The sequence below is a fragment of the Durio zibethinus genome, chromosome 15, assembly GCF_047325235.1.
Source record: "Durio zibethinus cultivar Kanyao isolate XHJ-2024 chromosome 15, ASM4732523v1, whole genome shotgun sequence".
NCBI lineage: Eukaryota > Viridiplantae > Streptophyta > Magnoliopsida > Malvales > Malvaceae > Durio > Durio zibethinus.
Window position 1 is genome coordinate 17,394,189 of NC_143176.1, and position 25,145 is coordinate 17,419,333.

The window sequence follows — 25,145 nt, forward strand, 5'->3', positions numbered from 1 at the left end:
TTTTGTATTTGTATATTGTTTTTATATTTTTTTTTTACAATTTTTTTTTGGGTAAAAACTCTTTCTGTGAGTTCTTTTTTTTTTTTTTTTTCTCTCATTACTTGTAGAGAAAAGTTTTATTTATAGAGCTTTTAGGATTCAAATCCTAGATTTTATGGGATTGAGATCTCAAATTTTAAAAAGTTTATGGTAATTTTTCAAAGTTATCAGTGGACTTCGACGGTCGGATTCTGTACTGTCAAGTTAGGCAAGAGTAGAGCGACTAGTAAGCAATACAATAAATGCATATATGACTTTGGGAGAAGAAAAAAGAAAAGAAAAAAGGAAAGGCAAGTGAAAAATAATAATAAAAAATTAAATTAGATTTATCAAAATATCTAAATTGATTAACACTTATTTTTATTTTATTTTATTTATTTTTGGGACAAAATTGATGTCTACAACAGTATTTGGCATTTAATTTTTTTTCATTTGTTTGGCTTAATGATTTTTTATTTAATAAATAGTTGTTATGGGTATGACAATTACTACATTTTGGTATTTGGTATTTAATATTTTTTTTATCTATTTGACTTGATGGTTTTTAATTTAATGAGTATTTATTATGGATATTGTAATTACTGTGTTTCTTTTCAAAGAAAAGCAATACTTGACATTTTTTTTCTTTTCATCTGTTTGATTTGATGGCTTTTGATTTAATGAGTATTTATTTTGGATATGGCTATAACTATATTTCTTTGAAGTTAAACGTAATAATTGTTTATTATCATTTTTTTATTTTAAAATGAGCAATCTAATACTGCATTTCAAGCCTTTCAAATATAGTAATTGTTGTATTTACATAATTGATTTTGAAATTTTTTTTATATTCCACTTGATATTACGTTTGTAAATTTTGTAATGCAGTAATTATGTACTATTTTTTACGTTTTTTGGATGAATTTAGCGCAATAATTCATTATTTATTTATTTTGATAATTCATCACTGAATACTGTGATTTTAAGATTTGAAATACATTTATTATCAATTATTTTTATTGATAAATTGTTATATTTGATATATAATGAAAGATATTATAATAAAAATACAAAATTAAGTAATCTGACTTTTTCCAGACCAAACACAAAAATTTAACAATCTCGTGCCATTAAAAGTCACTCTTACTAGGATCATGAAGAATCATCCTTATTAAGAATTCATACTTTTCTAAAATCACGTTTTCTCTCGGAATCTAAGATTTTATAAACTAAACGCCCTTTAAGAAAATTTTGGAAAGTTGAAAGCTGTGGCTTGTTTTGCAGGATTTTTTGATTCATGGGAAATTGCTCTGCTACCCCTGGTTCTCTAGTTGAGAACAATAAAAAGGGGAAAACCCAAGAATAAAGCTAACACATTTTATGGAGATGATTATGGTATCACCAATGGATCTGCTACTACATTCAAGCTAAGGGTTTTGAAGGAACCCAATGGGCATGATATTTCAACTAAATATGATCTAGGCGTAAGCTGGGGCATGGTGAATTCGGTGTAACATATTTATGTACTGATGTGAACTCAGGTGATAAATTTGCTTGTAAATCGATATCTAAGAAGAAACTTAGGACTGCAGTTGATATCGAGGATGTGAGAGGGGGGGGGGGGGTGTACAAATAATGAAGCATTTGCCTAAGCATCCTAATATCCTTACATTGACGGATACTTTTGAGAATGATAATGCTTTGCACATTGTAATGGAATTGTGTGAGGGAGGAGAGTTGTTTGATAGGATTATTACTAGGGGACACTACACCGAACGAGCAACTGCTGAGGTTATTAGGACAATTGTACAAGTTGTTCAGGTTGAATTCTGAAAGATCCTTTCTGTTGTTGAATTGATATAGTCTTGCATTTCATGTTTATGTTCTTATTTGAGGTCCATACCGTTTTTCCTCATATGTTCGCTTAAAAATTGGTTTCAGCATTACAGGAGCCCCAGTCCTGTTCTTGCAGTTTTGTTTCTAAGCTCAATTGAATTAGGCACAAGAAGCTTCAGTTATGCCTTTTGATTTAGTTATATTTGTTAGTGATAAATGAGTAGATTTTCTGATTGACTTTAACCTCTCTGAAGTCAAATGGTAAACTCAATCCATTTGCTTGGTTGAATTTTTTTTGGTTTCGTGTATAATTCACCTTTCTGGATGTTATCTTTTGCATTTAATAATCCGTTTGGTAGACTGAATTTTGTCATTTGGTATAAAACCCACATGTTTGGACAATTTTAGGCATTTCTGCTGATTGCTTCTCTTGATGTTTCTAAAAGTTATTTGCATAAACTCATGGTAGCTAACAAAGTAATAAGGATGTTTCAAAGTAGCTTACACCTGTTGTTGTCTGGAATTGCTGTTGATAAAAAATGAACTCTGTACTTTTTTGGACTTTGACCTTTTTCCTTCACATTTCACTGTTTATATACCTGTATGCAATTACTCTCTCTTTTCTCTATTTGGATGATAGCATTTTTATTTCAGATAAAGATAAATAACCTAGTATGCTTAATGCAATTTATGTTGTAGTTTTGTCATAAACATGGAGTCATGCATCGTGATCTCAAACCAGAGAATCTTCTGTTTGCTAATAAGAAGGAAACCTTTTTGGGTTGTCCGTCTTTTTTAAACCTGGTATTGCATATTAACTATTGACCATTTGAGCTATATAATTGTATTTCCCCTTTTCCTTCTTTGGAAGTTAAATCTGGATTGTTTTAGTTATCCCCTTTTCTATATTATGCTCAGACAGCTCAAGTTTGCCTCGAGAGTATCTTTTTTTAACAGGTGAGCGATTCAATGAGATCATGGGATGTCCATATTATATGGCTCCAGAGGTTCTTAAACCTCATTATGGCCCAGAGGTTGATGTTTGGAGTGCTACAGTTATCCTTTATATTTCACTTTGCCAGGAATTTTGTTTTGTTCATTTAACTTCATGAAGATTAGAGCTCAAGATAGCTGTAGAGGCAATGTGTGCTTTCAGAGACTATGGGCAAAGATAAGAGAGATATCAAGATAAAGTTTTCTTTTAGAACTGTTTATTATGTGATCAAGAGTTTAATGTATTCTTTTGCTTACATTTTCTCTATCTACTCTTATGTTTTTAGAAAAATGGATGTAAATAATATATGTTGTGTTTTCATGCTGAGACTGAGCAGGGGATGGCACTGTCAATTATTCGCTCTGTTATTTACTTTAAGAGGGACCCATGGCCTAAGGTTTCTGACAATGCAAAGGACCTTGTAAAGAAGATGCTTAATCCTGATCCCAAGCAACGTCTTACTGCTCAGGAAGTGCTTGGTAACCCTCTGTAAATCTATCTTACGTGCTTTATTTATGTTGATATGTATTGCCTTTATATAAAAATCATCTAAACTATTGTATGTAGAACATCCATGGTTACAAAATGCCAAGAAAGCTCCCAATGTTCCATTGGGTGAGACTGGAAAGCTAGGCTTAAACAGTTTTCTGTAACGAACAAGCTGAAGAAGAGAGCTCTAAGGGTAATAATTCAAATATCTCTTTCTACAGTTTATCTACTTTTCATTAACATGATACAATGTTTTGGGGCTACCTAGGAACTGGCTCGTTGTTGGCTGTATGCACCTCTACTTTCTTTTTTAAACACCATACTGTGGAGGTTTCTTGGTTTGCCAGGTGATTGCTAAGCATTTGTCAGTGGAAGCAGTAGCTGGCATAACAAAGCCATTTGAAATGATGGACACTGGAAAACGAGGCAAAATAAACTTTGAGGAGCTCAGGATGGGGTTGCAAAGGCTTGGTCAACAAATTCCTGATGCAGATTTGCAGATCCTTGTGGAAGCTGTAAGATTATTTGTGCCTGACACCAAAATTTTATTTTTGATCCCTCGATCTAAGAACAAATGATACGACTAATGCAACTGATATCTTTAAACTTTTATATTGTCTTTAAAGATTTGAAATCTGTAATTAATTTGACTTTGCATGAGAGGAAAACCAAAGAGAAGAGAACATGGAATTTGATGTTTGGTTGGGGGGGGGGGGGGGGGGAAGAGCTGAGGTTTCGTTATTCTCTAACATTCTCCTACTTGATTCTTCTCCATTTGGGAAACACTTGTTGGATAAACTCTGTGTTCTGCTCCTCACTTCTAAATCCTGAAGAGGGAGAAAGTCAGTTCCCAGAGTTTGACCGTATGATGTTCTATAACTAAAGTTTCATATTTACAATTTCCTGTTTCATCAATGGAATAACAGCAACCTGGTTTTAACAGGCTGATATTAATGCTGATGGAACTCTGAATTATGGAGAGTTTGTAGCAGTTTCGTTCACTAAAGAAAATGGCAAATGATGAGCACTTACATAAAGCTTTTGCTTTCTTTGATCTAAATAAAAGTGGGTATTTGGAGATAGAAGATCTGCGATATGCCTTAAATGATGAAGTTGACACGAGTAGTGAGGAAGTTATCAATGCCATTATGCGTGATGTTGACACTGACAAGGTGATTACCGCCATAAACATAATTTCATGTTTTGTAATGGTGGATTTAATTTGAACTTAACAAAGCTTCATCTTAACATTTTTTCCTCGAAATATCCATGGCAAGGGCTGATCTTATGGTTAAGCCATGAAATTTCAAACCCTATCCCTTTGAAGTTGGTTTGTTTTCTGCTATAGATTATTGAATTTAGATATAGAAACAGCAACTTATGTGCATCTTTTCACTTTATATATATGCAAATCCTATATGTCTTGTGTTTAGCGCTTGCATACAAGTCTTGATGTGGTTCAGCCTAAAACGATAGGGTCCAAAACATCTACAAGAAGTTAAAGCCTTTATTATTCTGTTGCAGGATGGACGCATAAGTTACAAGGAGTTTGTTGCGACGATGAAGGCTAGTGCTGATTGGAGAAAAGCATCCAGACAATATTCACGGGAAAGATTCAACAGTCTAAGCTTGAAGTTGATGAGGGATGGTTCATTGCAATTAGCCAATTGAGCAGAAGTTGAATTGAGAAGAATCAGAAAAAGAATCAGAGAAGTGTGGAAATTTTAAGTGATGGTCATTACGGTCGACAATTTGTAGTTGTAAATATGTGAATTGGGCTTCACAGGTCATGTTCGTTCGAAAGTGTTTGCTTGGCATTGCATCTGTTCGACAGCTGCCATCAACCGCTTTTAGCATTTTATATCCAAGTAGAAATAGGTCCGCGCGTTTTGTTGCGGTTTAAATTTTTTATTTAATAAATTTAATAAATGAGTATAGTTTTGTTTATAATTTTTTAACAAAAATAATGATCAATGAAAATTTATCAATTAATTTATATATAATTTGTTCATTTCATTATCACAATTTATATAAAAAATTTAAATTTACCTTTTTAAATATAATTAAAAATATTAAAATAAATAATTAAAAAAATTAAAACTAAAAAAAAAAAACCAGATGACAAAAAAAAATCAAATTAGAGTGCCACATGGACAATAATACTTGGGCATGATTATGGATAGGATCAAAATGAATTTTTTCACATTTCGAACACTACTCAGACTCTAACTCAAACATCACATTGAGTTATTATTTATAAATTTTGAGAAAGGTTGAGACAGAGCATTTTAAATGCATTTTCAACTTGACCACATTTTTCAAAAAGAAAATTCATTACGGTTGATCCCAATTTTCAAAAGAAAAAAATAGTATCTATTTGATCAAGGTAGGTTAAAACCCATTAAATATTAATTATTTTGCCATCCTTACTTCTAATAATATATACTTTTATAAAATTTATCTAATTAGAAAAATGAAAATGCCAAAATTAAAAAAATAAATGAAGTAAAATAAGGGTGCCATGTGAATATTTCTATTGACAATTTATCTTTTCAAACATAAATTAAAATACTAAAATAAATAATAAAAAAGAAAAAAGTCAAAGCAAAAAAAAAAAAATGAAATCAAATAGAGATACCAGGTTTCTATTTATAAAAGGTAACAGATTAGGCCGTGGTTGGTTTAAGCTTGCCTCAACATCGACCCGACTCTTTAATAATTTTATCTAACTTCGATTTAACTTAGCATTAATTTTTTTTTATATTTGACTCTGACCCAAAACATATATGTTTAATATGCACCTAATTTAATTTAACTTGATATGAAATTAATTCAATAATTTTAATTTAATATAATATACATAAAAATATAATTTTTAATATAAATAATATTTTAATTATATATAAATATAATATTTTTAAAATTAAAATATTAAAAATAAATTTATTCATATAATACATCTATATGTATAAAATTAATTAAATAATAAAATATATTTTTGTATATGTCCGAACCCACTTGAGTCAACAACAATTAAAAAAAAAAATCACCTCGCCTCCTATCAAATCTCAATTTAAAAAAAGTTTCTATTGGATTGAAGCGGGTTGAAACTAATTAAAAATAAATTATTTTATCATTCTTATCTTCATTTATCATTTTTTTAACAAAATTTATCTCATTAAAAAAATTAAATAAAAAAAGAGCAAAAAAAAACTAATGAAGTTATGAGGTGACAATTTTATCGGTCAAATTATTTTAACAAAATTCTAATTATAAATTTAAAAAACTAAAAAAAACTAAAAAATTAAAAACCAAATCCAAGTACCACGTTAACATTATCATTGATTTTTTTTTCTCAAAATCATATAATTTAAAAAATGAAAAAATAATTGAAAATTTTTTTAAATTAATAACATTAAATGATTCAATACAAAATCTCATACATAATTAAGAAATATTAAAATAAATAATTAAAAATGCAAAAATTGCTTAAACTAAAAGATAGAAAAAATGAAAAAATATTTTTAATCAATAATATCAAATGGAACAATCTTAAAATTTTTAAAAAATAAAAATAGATTATTTGTTAAATATATAGAGAATAAAAGAGAAAAAATAAAAAAAAAAAAAGAAATAAGAAAGGAAAAGAAAAGGACAAAAGAAAGAAAGAAAGTGACATTTGAAAGGTCTTGGTAAGGTCAAAGTTTGCAAAATTAATAATACAAATAGATGATGACGACTGGTGATGTGATTAGTATGTTTCGATGTTTTAATCAATTTGTCGGTAAAAACATGTTTTGATGCTTAAATCGAGGTTAAAATAACAAAAATATTTTAAAATTGACTACTTTATTTAAATAAAATTTTATATTTTTATTATATTCAAATAATTTTTGAAATTTTAACTTATATTTAAATAAATTTTTAATTTTTAATTTATATCTAAATAAACTCTTAATTTTTAATTTATACTTAAATAAATTTTTAATATAAATCAATTTTTTGTTTAAAACAAAGACTTATATATTTGGATACAGATAAAAAATAAAAAATTATTTGATTACAATAAAAATATAAAAATTTAATTAAAAAATAAAATAATTGATAGTTTGGAGTTTTTTTTTAAATATTTTAATTTTAAATGAATAATGTGTTTGAGGATAAAGAAAGAAGAAAAAAAGTACAAGAAAATAGAAAGAATGTAAAGAATAACTGCATGTTTAATTTGATTTTTTTATATATGATGATATGATTATTAAATATACAATTATCTATTTTAAAATTATATATCTTATAAGTGCTAATGTGATTAATCAAACATATGATCGTATATACTAAAAACATGAGTTTTTTCCTACAAAAAGAGTACATTAAAATCTTTATTCTTAAATAGGGGTAGTTTTAATCTTTTTTCCTTGACTAAGGTGTTTTCAACTAACCAATGCCATATCATTGCTTATGTGGTCAATATTGATTAAATGACAGTTAAGTTTATTTTTTATTATTTCTTTTTTTTTCTTTCAATTTCTTTTTATCTATCCGATAATTTTATCAAGAAACAAACACATTTTCAATCTGGTGTCATCCTCAAATATCCATCAACTAATTGAAAAATTCATTTAGCATCCACATGAAACCAAAGAAGAAAAACTACCCAGAAACAATTTAAATTGATAAACTTTTAAACAGGCAATAATCTCAAAAGCCCTAAAAGATGTATATTAGGGTAATCGAATTCATTAATAATCTTATGATTGCAAATAACAAGAACTAATAATTAATCATAAACCTGCTCTATACAGGCAATGAAAATTGAAAACCAATAGCTAAGAGCAGTTGATCAAATGAACATTAATATAGCATTTTGAAATCTCAAAAATCTGAAAATATACTCAAAAAGTTAAAAATCATTTACAATTTTTCTAGCAAAAGAAACAACGAAACAGATAGGCTCTCTATACGCACATCCTAATTCCTTTCTATTGCTGTCCAAATGAGGATTTTGAAATCTAAGAATACCCCCGTGGTCTTGCAGTAGAATTAAAAGTATTATAGGAGGGATACAAAAGCAATTTACGAGAAGATGGCATTGAAAGCTGTTGCAGGTATAGTTTTGTTTCCCTCTTAGATTTTGCTGTAAGTTAATTACGTGCTTTTTAAGTTTTTTTTTTTATTCTATAGATTATATTTAGCTAATTTTGTTTTTTCAACAAGTTATATGCAGGAAGGGAGAAGGAAGAAGCAGAAGCAGAAGCAGTTTCTCACTTTCTCTAAAGCAAGAACTAGATGAAGCTTTGCAGAAGAAAGTTACATGTGAAGAAAGGTTAACTCATTTACATGCGGTCTTCAAGAAATGCAGTAGCAACTACGCATTGTTTTAAAAGAGCAGGAACTAAGGATTCATGATGCTATAATGAAGGCCTCAAAAAAGTTTGAGAAATCGCAGACGATTTTAGAGGAGCAATTGGCAGAGACTAGCAAAAGGCTTGCCAAATTAGGTGTTAAGAATACTAATCTAGGGCTTTCTTGGCAAAGGAAAAGGCGATTGATGGTTTCAACAAGCAAAAAGCTCAAAATGGAGATAGATTTTAGTGCACTAATGGCAAAATTAGAATCCATAAGAAAAGATAATGCTTCTCTGAAATATGAGGCTCGAGTGCTTGAGAAGGAACTTGAGGTCAGGAATGAAGAAAGAGAATTCAATCGTCGAACAGCTGAAGCATCACAAAAACAATATTTAGAAAGTGTGAAGAAAATTGCTAAATGCTAAGCTAGAATTAGAATGTCAAAGGCTACGTCTCCTAGTCTGAAAACGATTGCCAGGTCACGCTGTGTTGGCTAAGATGAAAAATGAAGTTGAAATGCTGGAAAGGGACTATTGAAATGTGGAGGAGAAAGTTAAATCCTAGTCATACTAGTGCAAAGCTTGATTTCGTAGTTGACAATTATTCAGACAACTCGAGCAAGAGGATTAATATCCTAACTGAGTTATTATGTGCTAGGGAAGAGACTTTGTTTTGTCAGCAACTGTGTTGAATTTTTTTTTTTTGACTAACTATATTGTTAAAAGAAAAAAATAAAATAGATATATATATATATATATATATATATATATATATATATAAAGGAACTTGAAACGAAACTCAATTGTCACGTAACATAATTTTATCATGTAAAAAATGACATGTCATTGATCGACTTAAAATATCTTACACAAAAAAATAAAAATAAAAATATATTATTATTGAAATAAAGATTTTAATTTATTTTAGTTTAAGAAAAAACTCCTAAAAACATATGTGGGTGTTGATGACTTACCTTTAAGGTGTTGATCACGTGTTTGCTTTGAGATTATTTGTAAATATTAATAATCTGACAATCTAGATGCTGACTACCTGGCCATTAAGGTGTAACAATTAAATACAACTTTCTTACCACCTTTGTTCTAAGTATAACCAATCAATATAGAACAGATAGCATGTCATTAATACTTGCATAGAGATGACGTGCATGGTAAAAAAATATTTATGTAATAATTTGTCTGTTTTTACTTTTATCAGTTGCATTTTCCTAAAACGGCAGCAATTGCCATCTATAAAAGCTTTCGTGAAGAGATGTTCCTAGACAGGCTGGCTCTATGTCTTGCGAACTAAATCATTGTTGCCCTCAGTTACTAGTATTAGCTGATGTTACAGTCTGCCAATTTGATAAGTTCCCAAACAAGGAGCTGGTCAGGTTAATGAGTTAAAACAAAAAAAAAAGAAAAAAATTTTTGTGACCTTAACTGGCTGACAGATCTATTAACAACAAAGCCACCTCTGGAACTTGATGTGATTTAAAAGTGACACGACTTGTTACCTATTACATTAGTAATAGATATCTTTCAAAAAATTTGCATTAGTAAAAAATTGAATAAACTTTAATATCATATATCATGGACTCACGTTTTACCTCAAAGCATATATATATATATATATATTTTATACAGAAAGACTCATAAACTACAAATCTTAGATCAGCCTATTCATTTTCCAGTGAGAATCATGACACCTCGACTTGCTTAATCCTTCCTCCTTTTAAATTTTAATTTTTAAATCAGAACGCCGTTACCTCAACAGCCAGCCCTTCCCCGTTGCAATGGGTACAACGAAATTCCATCCAAGTTCAATGTACCACTAAAATCCAAATCTTTGTTCACAACTCTTTCACGCGCTTTCTTTTGCCACTTTCATAACGCATGCGTCAAAATGTGTTTTCATTTGAAGGATATACGGAGAAGTAATAGATAATAAATATAAATATGTTATTTTTATAAATAAATATCAATATTTCATAATCGATAAAAATTTAATAAAAAATAAAAAATAGATAATATATAAAAAATATTAATATTTTATTATTTAAAATAATTAAAAAATTAAATTTTGATTAATGTGTTGAATCGAGTTTTAAAACATTTTTTCACGTCAACTTAACTTGTATGACTGTATTGGAGTAGGAAATTTAAAAAATCAAGGAGTAATTCGATTTATTTAAACTCTTTAAAAAAAACAAAAAACTGCAATTCAACATCATATACCTTAGAACATTGCGCGTGGGCATGTTATCAAATTCCAGATTTGATAAAAGAAAGTCCCGTGTCAGGCACGCGATGGCGCACCTTAGCCAAAACGAATAAATTCCATTTCCATTTCTACATCAAAGTCTCTGCTTTTCCTCCTTCACTGACGTTCCACTGTGTTTTTTTTCTTCTTCATTTGAAAAGAAGGTTGAAAAACCCTAGCTGAAGGGCGTTAGGCTTTGGCTTTTCTTTGAAGCCATGATGACGTCGTTTAGAATTGCAACGGGTACCGTGATACCGAACGATCCAAAGAATCGAGTGCAGAGCCTGACGGGGTTGAAATCTTCGCATTCTATAGTTTTATCGAGGAATCTTCGCGTGTTTTCGATTCCCATCTCCACCCCTTCTCTCATTGGAGACGTCTCCACGGTCAGTTTAATTCTGCTTTTCTTCATTTTTTTCAGAAATTTTTTTTTTAATTTCATTTTCAACGTTACTTGTTGTTTGGAAGCTAAGAAAGCCTGAGAAAATTTTATAACGTCTTACAACTTATATGCCTTTTCATTTTCTTTTCTTTCAGCTTTTTGTTTTCTTTAAAGATTGCTTTTTTGTTTCATTATTTATTGCTTTTTGAAAAATGCTAGCATCAAATGATCAATTGAGCCATTTTTCCCTTTGTTTTTTCTTTAAATTTTATTTATTTGAATGATATCTCATTTTCCATCTTTAAAAAAATAAAAACAAAGAAAATGGTGCTTGCATTGCACAAGTGTTTTCTATTAAAATGGATATATTTTCCTCGGTGAAATAAGATTCATTGCAATGCATATATTTATGCTGGAATAATTTTAGCAATTTTCCTAGTTAAATCTAAAATTGCAAAAAGTAAAAAGGTTTTCTTTTGAATAACTTGTTGAATCCCGTTTCAGCCAGTGAAGCCTGAAACTACGACAGAGACAAAGCGAAGTAAAGTGGAGATATTCAAAGAACAAAGCAATTTCATTAGATATCCTCTTAATGAGGAGATATTGACGGATGCACCCAATATAAACGAGGCTGCAACGCAATTAATTAAGTTCCATGGGAGCTATCAACAGTATAACAGAGATGAGCGTGGTACAAGGTCTTACTCGTTCATGCTTCGTACTAAAAACCCCGGTGGGAAAGTCTCAAACCAACTCTACTTGACAATGGATGATCTTGCCGATCAGTTTGGTATCGGAACACTACGGTTGACCACAAGGCAAACGTTTCAGCTCCATGGTGTTTTGAAGAAGAACCTCAAGACCGTAATGAGCACCATTATTAGAAACATGGGTTCGACTCTTGGTGCGTGTGGGGATCTCAATAGGAATGTGCTTGCTCCTGCTGCACCTCTCATGACAAAAGAGTACCTGTTTGCACAGGAAACTGCTGACAACATTGCTGCACTGTTAACTCCTCAGTCAGGTTTTTACTATGATGTGTGGGTCGATGGGGAGAGATTCATGACTTCGGAACCTCCAGAAGTAGTGAAAGCCAGGAAAGACAATTCTCATGGAACGAATTTCATTGATTCTCCTGAGCCGATATATGGGACTCAGTTCTTGCCAAGGAAATTTAAGATTGCTGTAACTGTGCCCACTGATAACTCAGTGGATATTCTCACGAATGATATTGGTGTTGTGGTAGTTTCTGATGAAAATGGGGAGCCTCAGGGGTTCAACATATATGTAAGACTACCGTATGACAGAATTATATCTTTTTCTTATGTACTTTTACACATAAAAGCATCCATTTGTTGTAATTGGCATTGCAGGTTGGTGGTGGCATGGGAAGAACACATAGGCTGGAGACCACTTTCCCACGTTTGGGAGAACCATTGGGTTACGTTCCAAAAGAGGACATTTTGTATGCTATTAAAGCTATTGTTGTTACACAACGAGATCATGGCAGAAGAGATGACCGTAAATATAGTAGAATGAAATATTTGATCAGCTCCTGGGGGATTGAAAAGTTTAGAAGTGTTGTTGAGCAATATTATGGAAAGAAATTTGAACCTTTCCATGGGTTGCCTGAGTGGGAATTTAAGAGTTACTTGGGATGGCACGAGCAGGTTTGTGTTTTGAATTTGGAGATAGCATGCATGATTTTTTAGTTTCAGCTTATGATCTTAACTTTGTATTGCTTAGTAACTCATTGTGTTGTAATCTTTTGATATTGTGCTCAATCGTATTGTTTTAAACTCAAACATGATCCTTAGCTTATAATCCTGTGCATTTGATCTTCTTGGTCACATTTCTGACTGGTTACAAACTTTTGGCAGGGGGATGGTGTTTTATTTTGCGGGCTCCATGTAGATAATGGTCGTGTTGGTGGGAAAATGAAGAAGACATTGAGGGAAGTAATAGAGAAGTATAATTTAAATGTGCGAATCACCCCAAACCAAAACATTATTTTGTGTGATATTCATAGTGCATGGAGGCGTCCCATTACCACAGCTCTTGCTCAGGCAGGCCTGCTGGTAAGATGTTTATTACTATACCTATCTGATTTTCTGAATCTGCAGTCTACAATCTCTGCAAAAGTTCTAGAGTTGAGCATATTAATATAATGGTTAAGAATATTTGCCTTGCCTATTTGGTTGGGTTTGGTTGCCAATATGACATGTAATTCAGATTTTAAATAAATAATGAAATCGATTAATTAAGAATTAGCTGCTGGCATTGATAGTTCACTTGAAAGTTACATGATTTCATGGCATATTAGTAGCTAGACAAGTTGGTTTGGTAATTTGGAATCATAAGAACCAGTTATGCCACTGGATTGGACAGCAGATATGAAGCTGCAGTTTATTATATCTTTCAGTTTCTTTTTCCCTTTCAAATAATAAACTTCAAGGTGGGTTAACTAGGATGCTGGCTCGATAGAAGTAGTAGTGGCAGTTAGAGCTTTTATAACAACAACAACAATACATTAAGTCTTATATCCCATGCTCTAGGGTTGGTTGTATGAAAAACCAAATAAGAGAATCATGCTCTGGGCTTAGCTTTAATTGCCTTTTCACATCCTCGTTCCACCACCAAGATTCCTTTCCTAATGGTGCCTTACTCCTAGATTCCTCAAGTGTCTTTTTAGCAACCCTTTAAATTCCGACTGTAATATTTTCCCACATTATTTCTACATCCTTATCAGGCTTCCAATCAATTTCTTTTACTAGTCTATCCGTAAACGCTGCCATTTTGTCGCCTTTCAAGTTCCATCACTTAATACGTGGTTCATGACTCTGATGTTTCTTCTTTGATCCCTTGAGGTGGAACAGATCGAGTACTAACAACTTATGTTATGTGTCCACACTCTCACACGGGTTATTTTGATAATAGCTTAAAAGTTCTAGCCTTCTAGGTTATTTTGGTTTCTCCATATCTTGTCAGTGCTTGGTCTCATCTAGCTGTAATATGTTAAATATAATTGTTTATCAAAAAAATTCTTATATGATCTGTGAAGTATTGCCCAATCATTGCCTGAAGGACAATTAGTTGCATGCATGATTATTTTAACCCTACAAAGTAATGATTAAAAGAATTGAAGATGTCAATCTATTAAAGTTCTAAAAACCTTGGATTTATTGCAGGTCTATGCTTAAGTAATTAAGTTACAAAACCACAATGCATGGAACTTCTACAATAAGTTTAAATTTTTTGACCTTATTATAAGGTCATTGAATAATAACCGTTAAATATAAAAAATTAATATAAACCATTGATTTTTTTAATTGTAAAAATAATTAATTACCTGTTAACCTATTAATTTAATTTTAATTAATTAACATTAAATATTATTAATTAAATAAAATAAAAGACATTTTTAACAGATAAATACAATCTATTTTAAATTCCTAAAAAAGAGGATAAGATAATGTAATATTTAAAAAAATTTAATTAAAAATTGGTTATTGTGAAAAGTTGAGAATTATTGTAAAATTGGTATCATTTGGCATAAAATGTGTTAGAAATGTCGTAACATCCTAAGGGAGAATTCATGATAATTCTAAATGTAATAAAGGTAAGAATAAGTGTAAAAAAATATTATTGTAACATAAATAACTAAGTTGACAATATAAAATAATTATTACCTTAAACTCAAAGAATAATTCTAAACAAATAAATAAGTATTAATGTAAAAATATAAGAATAATCATAAAATTGATATAATTTAATATAAAATGAGTTAATAATGTAGTAACACCCTAACAAAGGGTTGTGATAATTATAAAAGTAATAAAAAATACCAATAGATATAAAAAGATATTATTGTTGTAACAAAAATAATTAAGTTGATAATGTAAAATAAATATTATTACAAATAAAAATAATAATTTTAAACCAAAAAATAAAAATTAATGTAAAAAAGTGAGAATGATCGTAAAATTAGTATTATTTGACGTAAAATAGTTACAAATATTGTTATACCTTAATAAAATATTGTACTAATTTTAAAAGTAATAAAAAGTAATAAGTATAAAAAATACTATTAAACTGTAAATAATTAAATTGGTAGTGTTAAAAAAATTAGTATTATAAATAAAAAATAATCCTACACCAAAAAATAGGTGTTAACGTAAAAAAAATAAGAATAATCGTAAAATTTGTATTTTTTGAAGTAAAATTGTTAGAAGTGTTGTAACACCTTTAAGAAAAAATAATGATAATTCTAAACGTAAAAAAAGATAACAATAATCGTAAAAAGATATTATTATAATATAAATAATTAAGTTGAGAATATAAAAAAATTATTATTATAAATAAAAAGTGATTCTAAACAAAAAAAAAAAGGTGTTAATGTACAAAAAGTGAAAGTAATTGTAAAATTGGAATCATTTAGCGTAAAGTGTATTAGAAGTATTGTGACGTAAAAATGTAAGAATAGTTGTAAAATTGATGTCATTTGACATAAATTAGATTAAAATTGTGGTAACACCCTAACAAAGAGTTATACTAAATTTAAACATAATAAATAGTAAGAACAAGTGTACAAAAATTATTGTAATATAAATAATATTTTTGATAACGTAAAAGAATTAATATTACAAGTAATTAATAATTTTAAACTAAAAAAATAAGTGTTAATATAAAAAAGAGTGAGAATAATCATAGAATTAGTATTATTTGACGTAAAATAGTTAGAAGCATCCTAACACCTTTAAGATAAAAGTTATAATACTTCTAAACATAATAAAAGATAAGAATAAGTGTAAAAAGATATTATTAGAACATAAATAATTAAGTTGACAATAAGAAAGAACTATTATTATAAATAAAAAATAATTTTAAATAAAAAGTTAAGAGTTAACATAAAACGTTGAGAATAATCGTAAAATTGGTATTATTTAATGTAAAATAGTTAGAAGTATTGTTATACCTTAAAAAAAAAGTTGTAATAATTCTAAACATAATGAAATATAATAATAAATGAAAAAGATATTATTGAAATGTAATAAATTGGTAATGTAAAAAAATTAGTATTATAAATAAGAAATAATTCAATAAAAAATAAGTATTAACGTAAAAAGGTGAGAATAATCATAAAATTAGTATCATTTGACTTAAAATATATTAAAATTGTCGTAATACCTTAAGAAAGACTTGTGATAATTTTAAACATAATAAAATATAAAAATAAGCGTAAAAAATTTTATTGTAACATAAATATAAGTTGACAATATAAAAAAATTATTAATATAAATAAATAATAATTACAAACAAAAAAATACGTGTTAACGTAAAAATATGAGAATAACTGAAAATTTGAAATTATTTGGTGTAAAATATTTTACAATGTTGTAATGTAAAATGATAAGAATAGTTGTAAAATTGGTGTTATTTAGCATAAATTGGATTAGAAGTATTGTAACACTTTAATAAAAAGTTATGATAATTTTAAATGTAATAAAAAATAGGAATAAGTATAAAAAAAATTATTGTAATATAAATAATATTTTTGGCAACATAAAAGAATTATTATTGTAAATAAATAATAATTATAAACTGAAAAATAAGTGTTAATATAAAATAAAGTGAGAGTAATCGTAAAATTAATATCATTTGACGTAAAATTGTTAGAAGTATCGTAACACTTTAAAAAAAAAGTTATGATAATTTTAAACATAATAAAAGATAATAATAAATGTAAATATATATATATATTATTATTATAACTTAAATAATTAAGTTGGTGATGTAAAAAAAATTATTATTACAAATAAAAAATAATTTTAAACAAAAAATAAGAATAAACATAAAACGGTGAGAATAATTGTAAAATTTGTATTATTTTACGTAAAATAGTTTGAAGTAATGTTACACCTTAATAAAAAAAATTGTAATAACGTAATGAAAAGTAACAATAAACATAAAAAAAAAATTATTGAAATGTAATAAATTTATAATGTATAAAAATTAATATTATAAATAAAAATAATTTTAAATAAAAAAAATAAGTGTGAAAATAAAAAGATGAAAATAATTGTAAAATTATTATTATAAATAAAAAGTGATTCTAAACAAAAAAAAAGGTGTTAATGTACAAAAAGTGAAAGTAATTGTAAAATTGGAATCATTTAGCGTAAAGTGTGTTAGAAGTATTGTGACGTAAAAATGTAAGAATAGTTGTAAAATTGATGTCATTTGACATAAATTTGATTAAAATTGTGGTAACACCCTAACAAAGAGTTATTCTAAATTTAAACATAATAAATAGTAAGAACAAGTGTACAAAAATTATTGTAATATAAATAATATTTTTGATAACGTAAAAGAATTAATATTACAAATAATTAATAACTTTAAACTAAAAAAATAAGTGTTAATATAAAAAGAGTGAGAATAATCATAAAATTAGTATTATTTCACGTAAAATAGTTAGAAGCATCATAACACCTTTAAGATAAAAGTTATAAAACTTCTAAATAGAATAAAAGATAAGAATAAGTGTAAAAAGATATTATTAGAACATAAATAATTAAGTTGACAATAAGAAAGAACTATTATTATAAATAAAAAATAATTTTAAATAAAACGTTAAGAGTTAACGGTGAGAATAATCGTAAAATTGATATTATTTAATGTAAAATAGTTAGAAGTATTGTTACACCTTAAAAAAAAAATTGTAATAATTCTAAACATAATGAAATATAATAATAAATGAAAAAGATATTATTGAAATGTAATAAATTGGTAACGTAAAAAAATTAGTATTATAAATAAAAAAATAATTCAATAAAAAATAAGTATTAACGTAAAAAGGTGAGAATAATCGTAAAATTGGTATCATTTGACGTAAAATATATTAAAAATATCGTAATACTTTAAGAAAGACTTGTGATAATTTTAAACATAATAAAATATAAAAATAAGCGTAAAAAATTTTATTGTAACATAAATATAAGTTGACAATATAAAAAAACTATTAATATAAATAAATAATAATTACAAACAAAAAAATACGTGTTAACGTAAAAATATGAGAATAATTGAAAATTTGAAATTATTTGGTGTAAAATATTTTACAATGTTGTAATGTAAAATGATAAGAATAGTTGTAAAATTGGTGTTATTTAGCATAAATTGGATTAAAAGTATCATAACACTTTAATAAAAAGTTATGATAATTCTAAATATAATAAAAAGTAGGAATAAGTATTAAAAAAAGTATTGTAATATAAATCATATTTTTTGCAACATAAAAGAATTATTATTGTAAATAAATAATAATTATAAACTGAAAAATAAGTGTTAATATAAAAAAAAAGTGAGAGTAATCGTAAAATTGATATCATTTGGCGTAAAATAATTAGAAAGATTGTAACACTTTGAAGAAAAAGTTATGATAATCTTAAACATAATGAAAGATAATAACAAATGTAAATATATATATTATTATAACTTAAATAATTAAGTTGGTGATGTAAAAAAAGTTATTATTACAAATAAAAAATAATTTTAAACAAAAAATAAAAATAAACATAAAACGGTGAGAATAATTGTAAAATTGGTATTATTTTACGTAAAATAGTTTGAAGTAATGTTACACCTTAATAAAAAAAATTGTAATAATGTAATGAAAAGTTACAATAAACATAAAAAAAAAATTATTGAAACGTAATAAATTTGTAATGTATAAAAATTAATACTATAAATAAAAATAATTTTAAATAAAAAAAATAAGTGTGAAAATAAAAAGATTAAAATAATTGTAAAATTAGTATAATTTGGTGTAAAATATGTTTGAAGTGTGGTAATACTTAAAAAAAGGTTGTAATAATTTTAAATATAATAAAATATAAAAACAAGCGTAATTAACATAAATAATTAAATTAAAAACATAAAAAATTGTTATAAATAAAAATAGTTTTAAATCTAAAAATGAATGTTAACGTAAAATGATAAGAATAATCATAAAATTGGTATAATTTAACGTAAAGTGTGTTAAAAGTATCGTAACATAAAAAGATGAAAATAGTCGTAAATTTAGTATTATTTGGTGTAAAATAGGGTAGAATTATCATAATATCTCAAGAAAGAATTGTGATAATTCTAAACGTAATAAAATATAAGAATAAACGTAAAAATATTGTTTTAACGTAAATAATTAAATTGACAATATAAAAAAATTATTATTATTATTATTATTATTAATTATATTATTCTTACAATTTATCATGATGTATCATGAAATATAATGATATCTCATGACATTAAAATAAAGTCGATATATTGTATCCTTACTGTAGACAAACCCCCACAATGCAAGAGTGGGTTTATCACACAAAATCTTAATATTTAAAATGTCTTTTCAGATTGATTAATTATATCAATTGCTCAAGAAATTCTCATGTTTTATATACCGTTGGATTGTTGTAAGTTACAGCATGGAGCAATTGCTTCATTGTCTGTAAATAACTTTTTCAGGAATTACTATCAATTAGTTTGCAATTAATCTTTAGGCTGTTTGTTTTTTTTTTTTTTTCCTTCTTTTCTAAAATATTCATTGGGTTGCAATAATGTTCTATGGTTGTTTTGGAACTGTTTCCTTTGCTTCTTGATCTATATCTCAGCACTTGTTCACCTTACTCTCTTTTGTTATTGTTATGGTATATACTTTCAATTTGATGTATAGCTTACTAGTTTTCGCTGTGAACAGCATCCTAGATATGTGGAACCGCTGAACTTAACTGCTATGGCTTGCCCAGCTTTCCCACTTTGCCCACTGGCAATAACTGAAGCTGAACGTGGCATACCTGACATCCTCAAGCGGGTTCGAGCGGTCTTTGAGAAGGTATATTTTCTAAATAATACAATTTTGTTAAGTGTAAATTACCCCTTATTTACTGACAAAAGGACTGGCCCAACAACTAAGTTAGCATCACATTCAACTGAAATTGTCAACTCCTTTGGAAGCTGAAATTTAACTTAATTCATTTTGAGGATGTTTCTCCATGATTTTTTTTTTAAAGATGTACTGTGCACGTCTTTCATTTTATTTTCAAATTTCCAGATGCATTTATGTGTGAGAATTCTCATATCTAGTCAGTTGTGCAATTCTCCTTCATATCTATTATATAAATTCATTTTAAACCAGGTTTGGAACTCTAATAAACATGTAGGTGCTTGCCTAACTTCAGGTTGGTCTCAAGTACAATGAATCTGTGGTGATAAGGATAACTGGCTGCCCTAATGGTTGTGCTAGACCATACATGGCTGAGCTTGGGCTGGTTGGTGATGGTCCCAACAGCTATCAGGTAGTTCAATTATTTGATTTGATGCCTTTAAATCTTAAGGAAGTATTAGGATAACATGGTAATTTTGTTTTTGTTGTTAAAATTAGATTTGGCTTGGAGGAACACCTAATCAAACACAATTAGCAAGAAGTTTTATGAATAAAGTCAAAGTCCAGGATCTTGAAAAAATTTTTGAACCTTTGTTCTACTGCTGGAAACAAAAAAGACAACCCAAAGAATCATTTGGCCACTTCACAACCCGCATGGTAAGTACTTGAACTACTAGCATTTTTTCATTCTTATTCTCGTTGGGCCTAGTGGAGAAATAATCTAGTCCTATTCAATTATTCTCTGCATTCTTTGAAAAATTCTTTTATGATCGAATGAACTCATGGCCTTGCAACTGATAAAGATGTTGATTTCTCTCAGGGATTTGAAAAACTTCAAGAGCTGGTGGACAAATGGGAAGGTCCTGTGCAAACACCAGGAAGGCATAACCTAAAACCATTTGTTGATAAAGAGACATATGAGGCCATGGATGAGCTTGCAAAGCTGCAGAACAAGAATGCTCATCAGCTGGCAATAGAAGTCATCCGCAATTTTGTTGCTGCCCAGCAAAATGGGAAAAGAGAACGAGTCATTTGAGAAATTGCTGCTGCTGCTGCTGCATCCACCGACAGAATTGTTGGTGTCTCCTTTGGACTTGTTTCTATTAGGTAACATCCGGAACCAATGAAATTTGGGTTTTTGGAATCATTTTATATTCAAGTTTTGTTATAGTTTTAGCTTATATTGGATCTAGCTGCATAAGCTTTCTGGCAACTTATATCATTTGCTTGTGGAGAATAGAGATATATTTTCTAAACCACTAGTAATTTCTCGTGTACCAGAAAACTTTAAAGTGGCAAGTTTGATAGAACTTGATAGAACATAAAGAACTTGATAGAACATCATAGAATGAATACAGGCTATATGACTCAGAACTCCCACATTTCCAAATTCCAAATCCTTCATTTTGGAATTATTAATTTTAACCCACTAGGGTAGTTGAGCTTCAAGCTGATGCTAGAGATTAACATCATGAGTATTTGGTAAATGTAGAAGGAGAAGAAGAGGAATATAACAAGTATTCTCCAATAAAAAGATACGAATTCCCATTCAACTTTTACATGAATCTCACGTTAAAATCAACATTAAATTTAGAGAACATCAGAGTCTCACTTGAGGCAGATGCTAGCTGCAGGCATTGTCACACAAACAGGAGCATACTCTTTTTTAGCTTCGGGGTCCCAGCCTTTGGCTCTTCAACCGTGGCATTGTTTGCAACATAGCAAGCAGCAGCTGCAAAAATCAACTCCCTCCTTCCATTGCTGCTCTCCTGCTTCAGCTCCCAGCTGGCCTTCTCTCCTTCATTGGCTCTTGCAGCCTTGGCCACAATCTGCCCTCTGCGGGCAGTCGTGGAAGGAAGTTTAGTCAAAGTTGAGCTTGAGCCAGGCAGGTGAAAGGCTGTCATGCTGGTTGAAGCCATGTCTGTCTAGTCGGGAGGGTGGGGGGGAGGGGCACTGCTATTTTCTGCAAGTTCTGTTTCTTTACTGATTCAGGAGATGGAATTGATTATTATTATTATTAGTTAGTCATGGAAATAGCATGAGAAATGCGTGTCAGTAATCCATCATCCATTTCCCTACCCACAGAAATGCTGGGGCAAATGGGTCATTGCGGCGTGTGGGTTAATCTAGGCCTAAGGTATGGACGTGAAAAAAAATGAATATACCCAACATCAGTTATAAATTTCAAAATATTAATAATGTAAAACTTCAATAAAACTAAAAGTGCCAAAGAAAATAGGCGGTGGTAAAGCAGCTAAAAACCTTTTACCCAAGGTACAGCCTGCTAAATCTGTCCTGGATGTCAATTTCATTTTACTCTGTTAGGTCAAAATTTCCTTGGGGATCTAATAAACTGAATGTTAAGTCATGAACATCTCTACCCGAAAAACGAACTATCGCCGATGAATACCAGCCCCATAAGCAACTATGCTTTAAGGCACAAGCAGCACTAGGAAAAGAAGACAACTCATATGACCATTAGCTTATATAGTATCTGGATTGAGCAAAACAAAACTTAAGTTGGTGAACAAGTGCTAAATTTCTGATGACAAAAAGCAAAAAACGTAAACATAGAAATTGTCTTAAAACGAGTGAAAAGAACTTCGTATTACTACCCTAGGCACTAAAGCCGCTGTCTTAAATAATAGCTCATCACCATCAAACATCCACCCTCTCTGCATCTTCAAGTACAAGTGTCTTCACTGGCTTTCCCAACAGATCAGTATACTCCTGGAAGGGAGACTTTGTGAAACGAGTCTCCCTCCAGAAATCAGGAGTCAAGAAACCGTATGTTTTCAAAAGACACTCGAAGGTAGCCTGCAATTTACATTTCCAAGAGCAACACATAATCAGAGATCAGAAATAACTCAATAAAGCATCTCTAATACAAATCATACAGCAAATATACAGCTATCTAGCAGCAAAGTACACTGATTTTCCATTCAGTAAGAACAAATAATTTCAGGAACTGGGTAATAATTACAAACATATAGCCAAGCAAGTCCACACTTCCACTAGCAACAAAAAATTGACTTGAAATAATCAGTTGGGAAAAACATGCATTCAACCTCAATTACAGAGGTGGTGTCACCCATGAGTACAAAATCTACAGCAATATATGTTAGGGAATTTGTCCTCAAAAATGTCACACAGTTTTAACTAAGCCAAGCATCTATGCCCACACTCCCCATAGACATATCATCAAACCTTTAAACACAAAATAATACCATCAGTGGAAACCATACCCATAAAGAATTAAAAAATTCAAGTCATACAATATCCCAAATTCACAACCGTACATCAATTACCAATTTATGTCATACAAAAGATGCCTTCAACAATTCCATTACAATCACAGGCAGGTATGACATAGTGAAAACATAATAGTAAAGGATGAAATATGCTTCTATTAAACCAGTATCCCGTAACACGGGGAAGGACACCAAAAAAATACCCAACTTTCCAGAAATTTAAAAAATGTAACAGTAACCAACTATCCAAAAGCACAACACTAAAAAATTTCTATCCAAGTAATCCAGCACCATACATCTTACAAGAAGACAATAACCTACGTACCAAGTCTAATGCAAATAAATCAAGAATACCATAGCTCATCAAAAAGAAAGCAAAAAGAATCCTGATACTTGCCTACTTGGACAAACAGTCAACTATCAACATAGAAGAATCAGAATTGTAAAAAATTTGCCAACGCTATTAACAACCTATTTCCACATAGATCAAAACAAATAAAAAATCAATCTTAAATAACAACAAAAACCAAAAAAGTAAAAAGAATAATATTAAAAAAAGCGAATACCTTGACAAAGTTACCAAGAGTCTTAGTAGAACCCCTGGAAGAAGTAAAAACATCCTCAATCCCAGCAAACTGAAGCACCTTCTTTGGCACCCTAGCAGCCACAATCCCCGCACCTCTCGGAGCCGGCACCATCCTGACAGTAACAGAGCCACATTTCCCAGTAACTTTGCACGGCACTGTATGAGGTTTTCCAATCTTATTCCCCCAATACCCTCTCCTCACCGGTATCACCGACAATTTCGCCAATATTATCGCCCCTCTTATAGCCGTCGCAACTTCTTTGCTACATTTCACCCCCAATCCGACGTGTCCATTTCCATCGCCAACGACGACGAAGGCCTTGAAACGGGTGCGCTGGCCGGCACGTGTTTGTTTCTGGACGGGAGTGATCTTCATGACCTCGTCTTTCAAGGAAGGGCCAACGAGTTGGTCGACGATTTGGTACTCTTTGATGGGGAGAGAGTGGAGGTAGATTTGCTCCAGGGAAGTTATTTTTCCGGATTTCACCAAACGCCCAAGCTTTGTTACGGGTACCCATTTCTCTTCTTCATCTTTGCGGCCACGGCGCCTGCCTCTTGGCCCACGGTCCGATCTGCCACGGCCTCCTCCGAAGCCACGCCTGAAAGCGCCACGTTCTCCTCCGCCTCTTTCTGCCATTTTGCTTTTGGTTTATTTTCTTTGTTTGGCGTGTGTTTACAAGATAATTAGCGGTTTTTTATGAGAGCGGCGAGGGCAAGAGGAATAGGTAAGAGTTTTAGGTTTACTTGGGATTTGTTTTTTTTAATTAAGGAAAGTCCTGGTGCCCAATTAGGCTTCCAAACGGGCAAGAATTTATATAAAATTTTTTAATTAAGTTTGTGTGTGTGTGCGTGTGTATGTTTTTTTTTATTAAAAATAATTTAATAGAAATTTTAATAAAAAACTTTAAGCAGATAAATTTAGAATTCAATGAAAAAATTAATAATATAAAAATAATTATTGAAAATACAGTTCATAATTAAATTTTATCTGTGCTTATTTAATAATAAATATTATGTTAAAATTTTTACTAAAAATATTTATTT

General features: G+C 29.5%; 2 protein-coding genes and 2 pseudogenes across 5 annotated transcripts; 2 read left to right on the forward strand and 2 right to left on the reverse strand.

The window, feature by feature from the left end:
- The first annotated feature begins 511 nt into the window (after positions 1 to 511).
- LOC111301153 (calcium-dependent protein kinase 8-like) lies at positions 512 to 4,494 on the forward strand (annotated as a pseudogene).
- A 6,552-nt stretch (positions 4,495 to 11,046) lies between these two features.
- Positions 11,047 to 24,073, forward strand: LOC111301154 (sulfite reductase [ferredoxin], chloroplastic-like). Of its 4 annotated transcripts, none has more exons than XR_002691470.2 (9): positions 11,047 to 11,327; positions 11,828 to 12,610; positions 12,697 to 12,993; positions 13,204 to 13,401; positions 20,079 to 20,213; positions 20,560 to 20,676; positions 20,763 to 20,921; positions 21,085 to 21,371; positions 21,893 to 24,073. XR_002691470.2 is itself a non-coding variant. In XM_022896621.2 (8 exons), exons 1-8 carry the CDS (start codon positions 11,157 to 11,159, stop codon positions 21,298 to 21,300), a joined length of 2,076 nt encoding a protein of 691 aa, XP_022752356.2. In that variant the 5' UTR covers positions 11,047 to 11,156; the 3' UTR covers positions 21,301 to 21,523. The 4 variants fall into 4 exon arrangements, 1 of the variants encoding a protein (XP_022752356.2); XR_002691471.2 differs by having other exon boundaries at positions 21,899 to 22,045; XR_016328233.1 differs by having other exon boundaries at positions 21,886 to 21,995.
- LOC111301156 (photosystem II 5 kDa protein, chloroplastic-like) lies at positions 21,774 to 22,183 on the reverse strand (annotated as a pseudogene).
- On the reverse strand, positions 22,715 to 24,886 carry LOC111301155 (uncharacterized). The gene is made up of 2 exons (XM_022896622.2): positions 24,082 to 24,886; positions 22,715 to 23,081 (listed from the first exon to the last, which is right to left on the reverse strand). Exons 1-2 carry the CDS (start codon positions 24,736 to 24,738, stop codon positions 22,923 to 22,925), a joined length of 816 nt encoding a protein of 271 aa, XP_022752357.2. The 5' UTR covers positions 24,739 to 24,886; the 3' UTR covers positions 22,715 to 22,922.
- Positions 24,887 to 25,145: the final 259 nt, after the last annotated feature.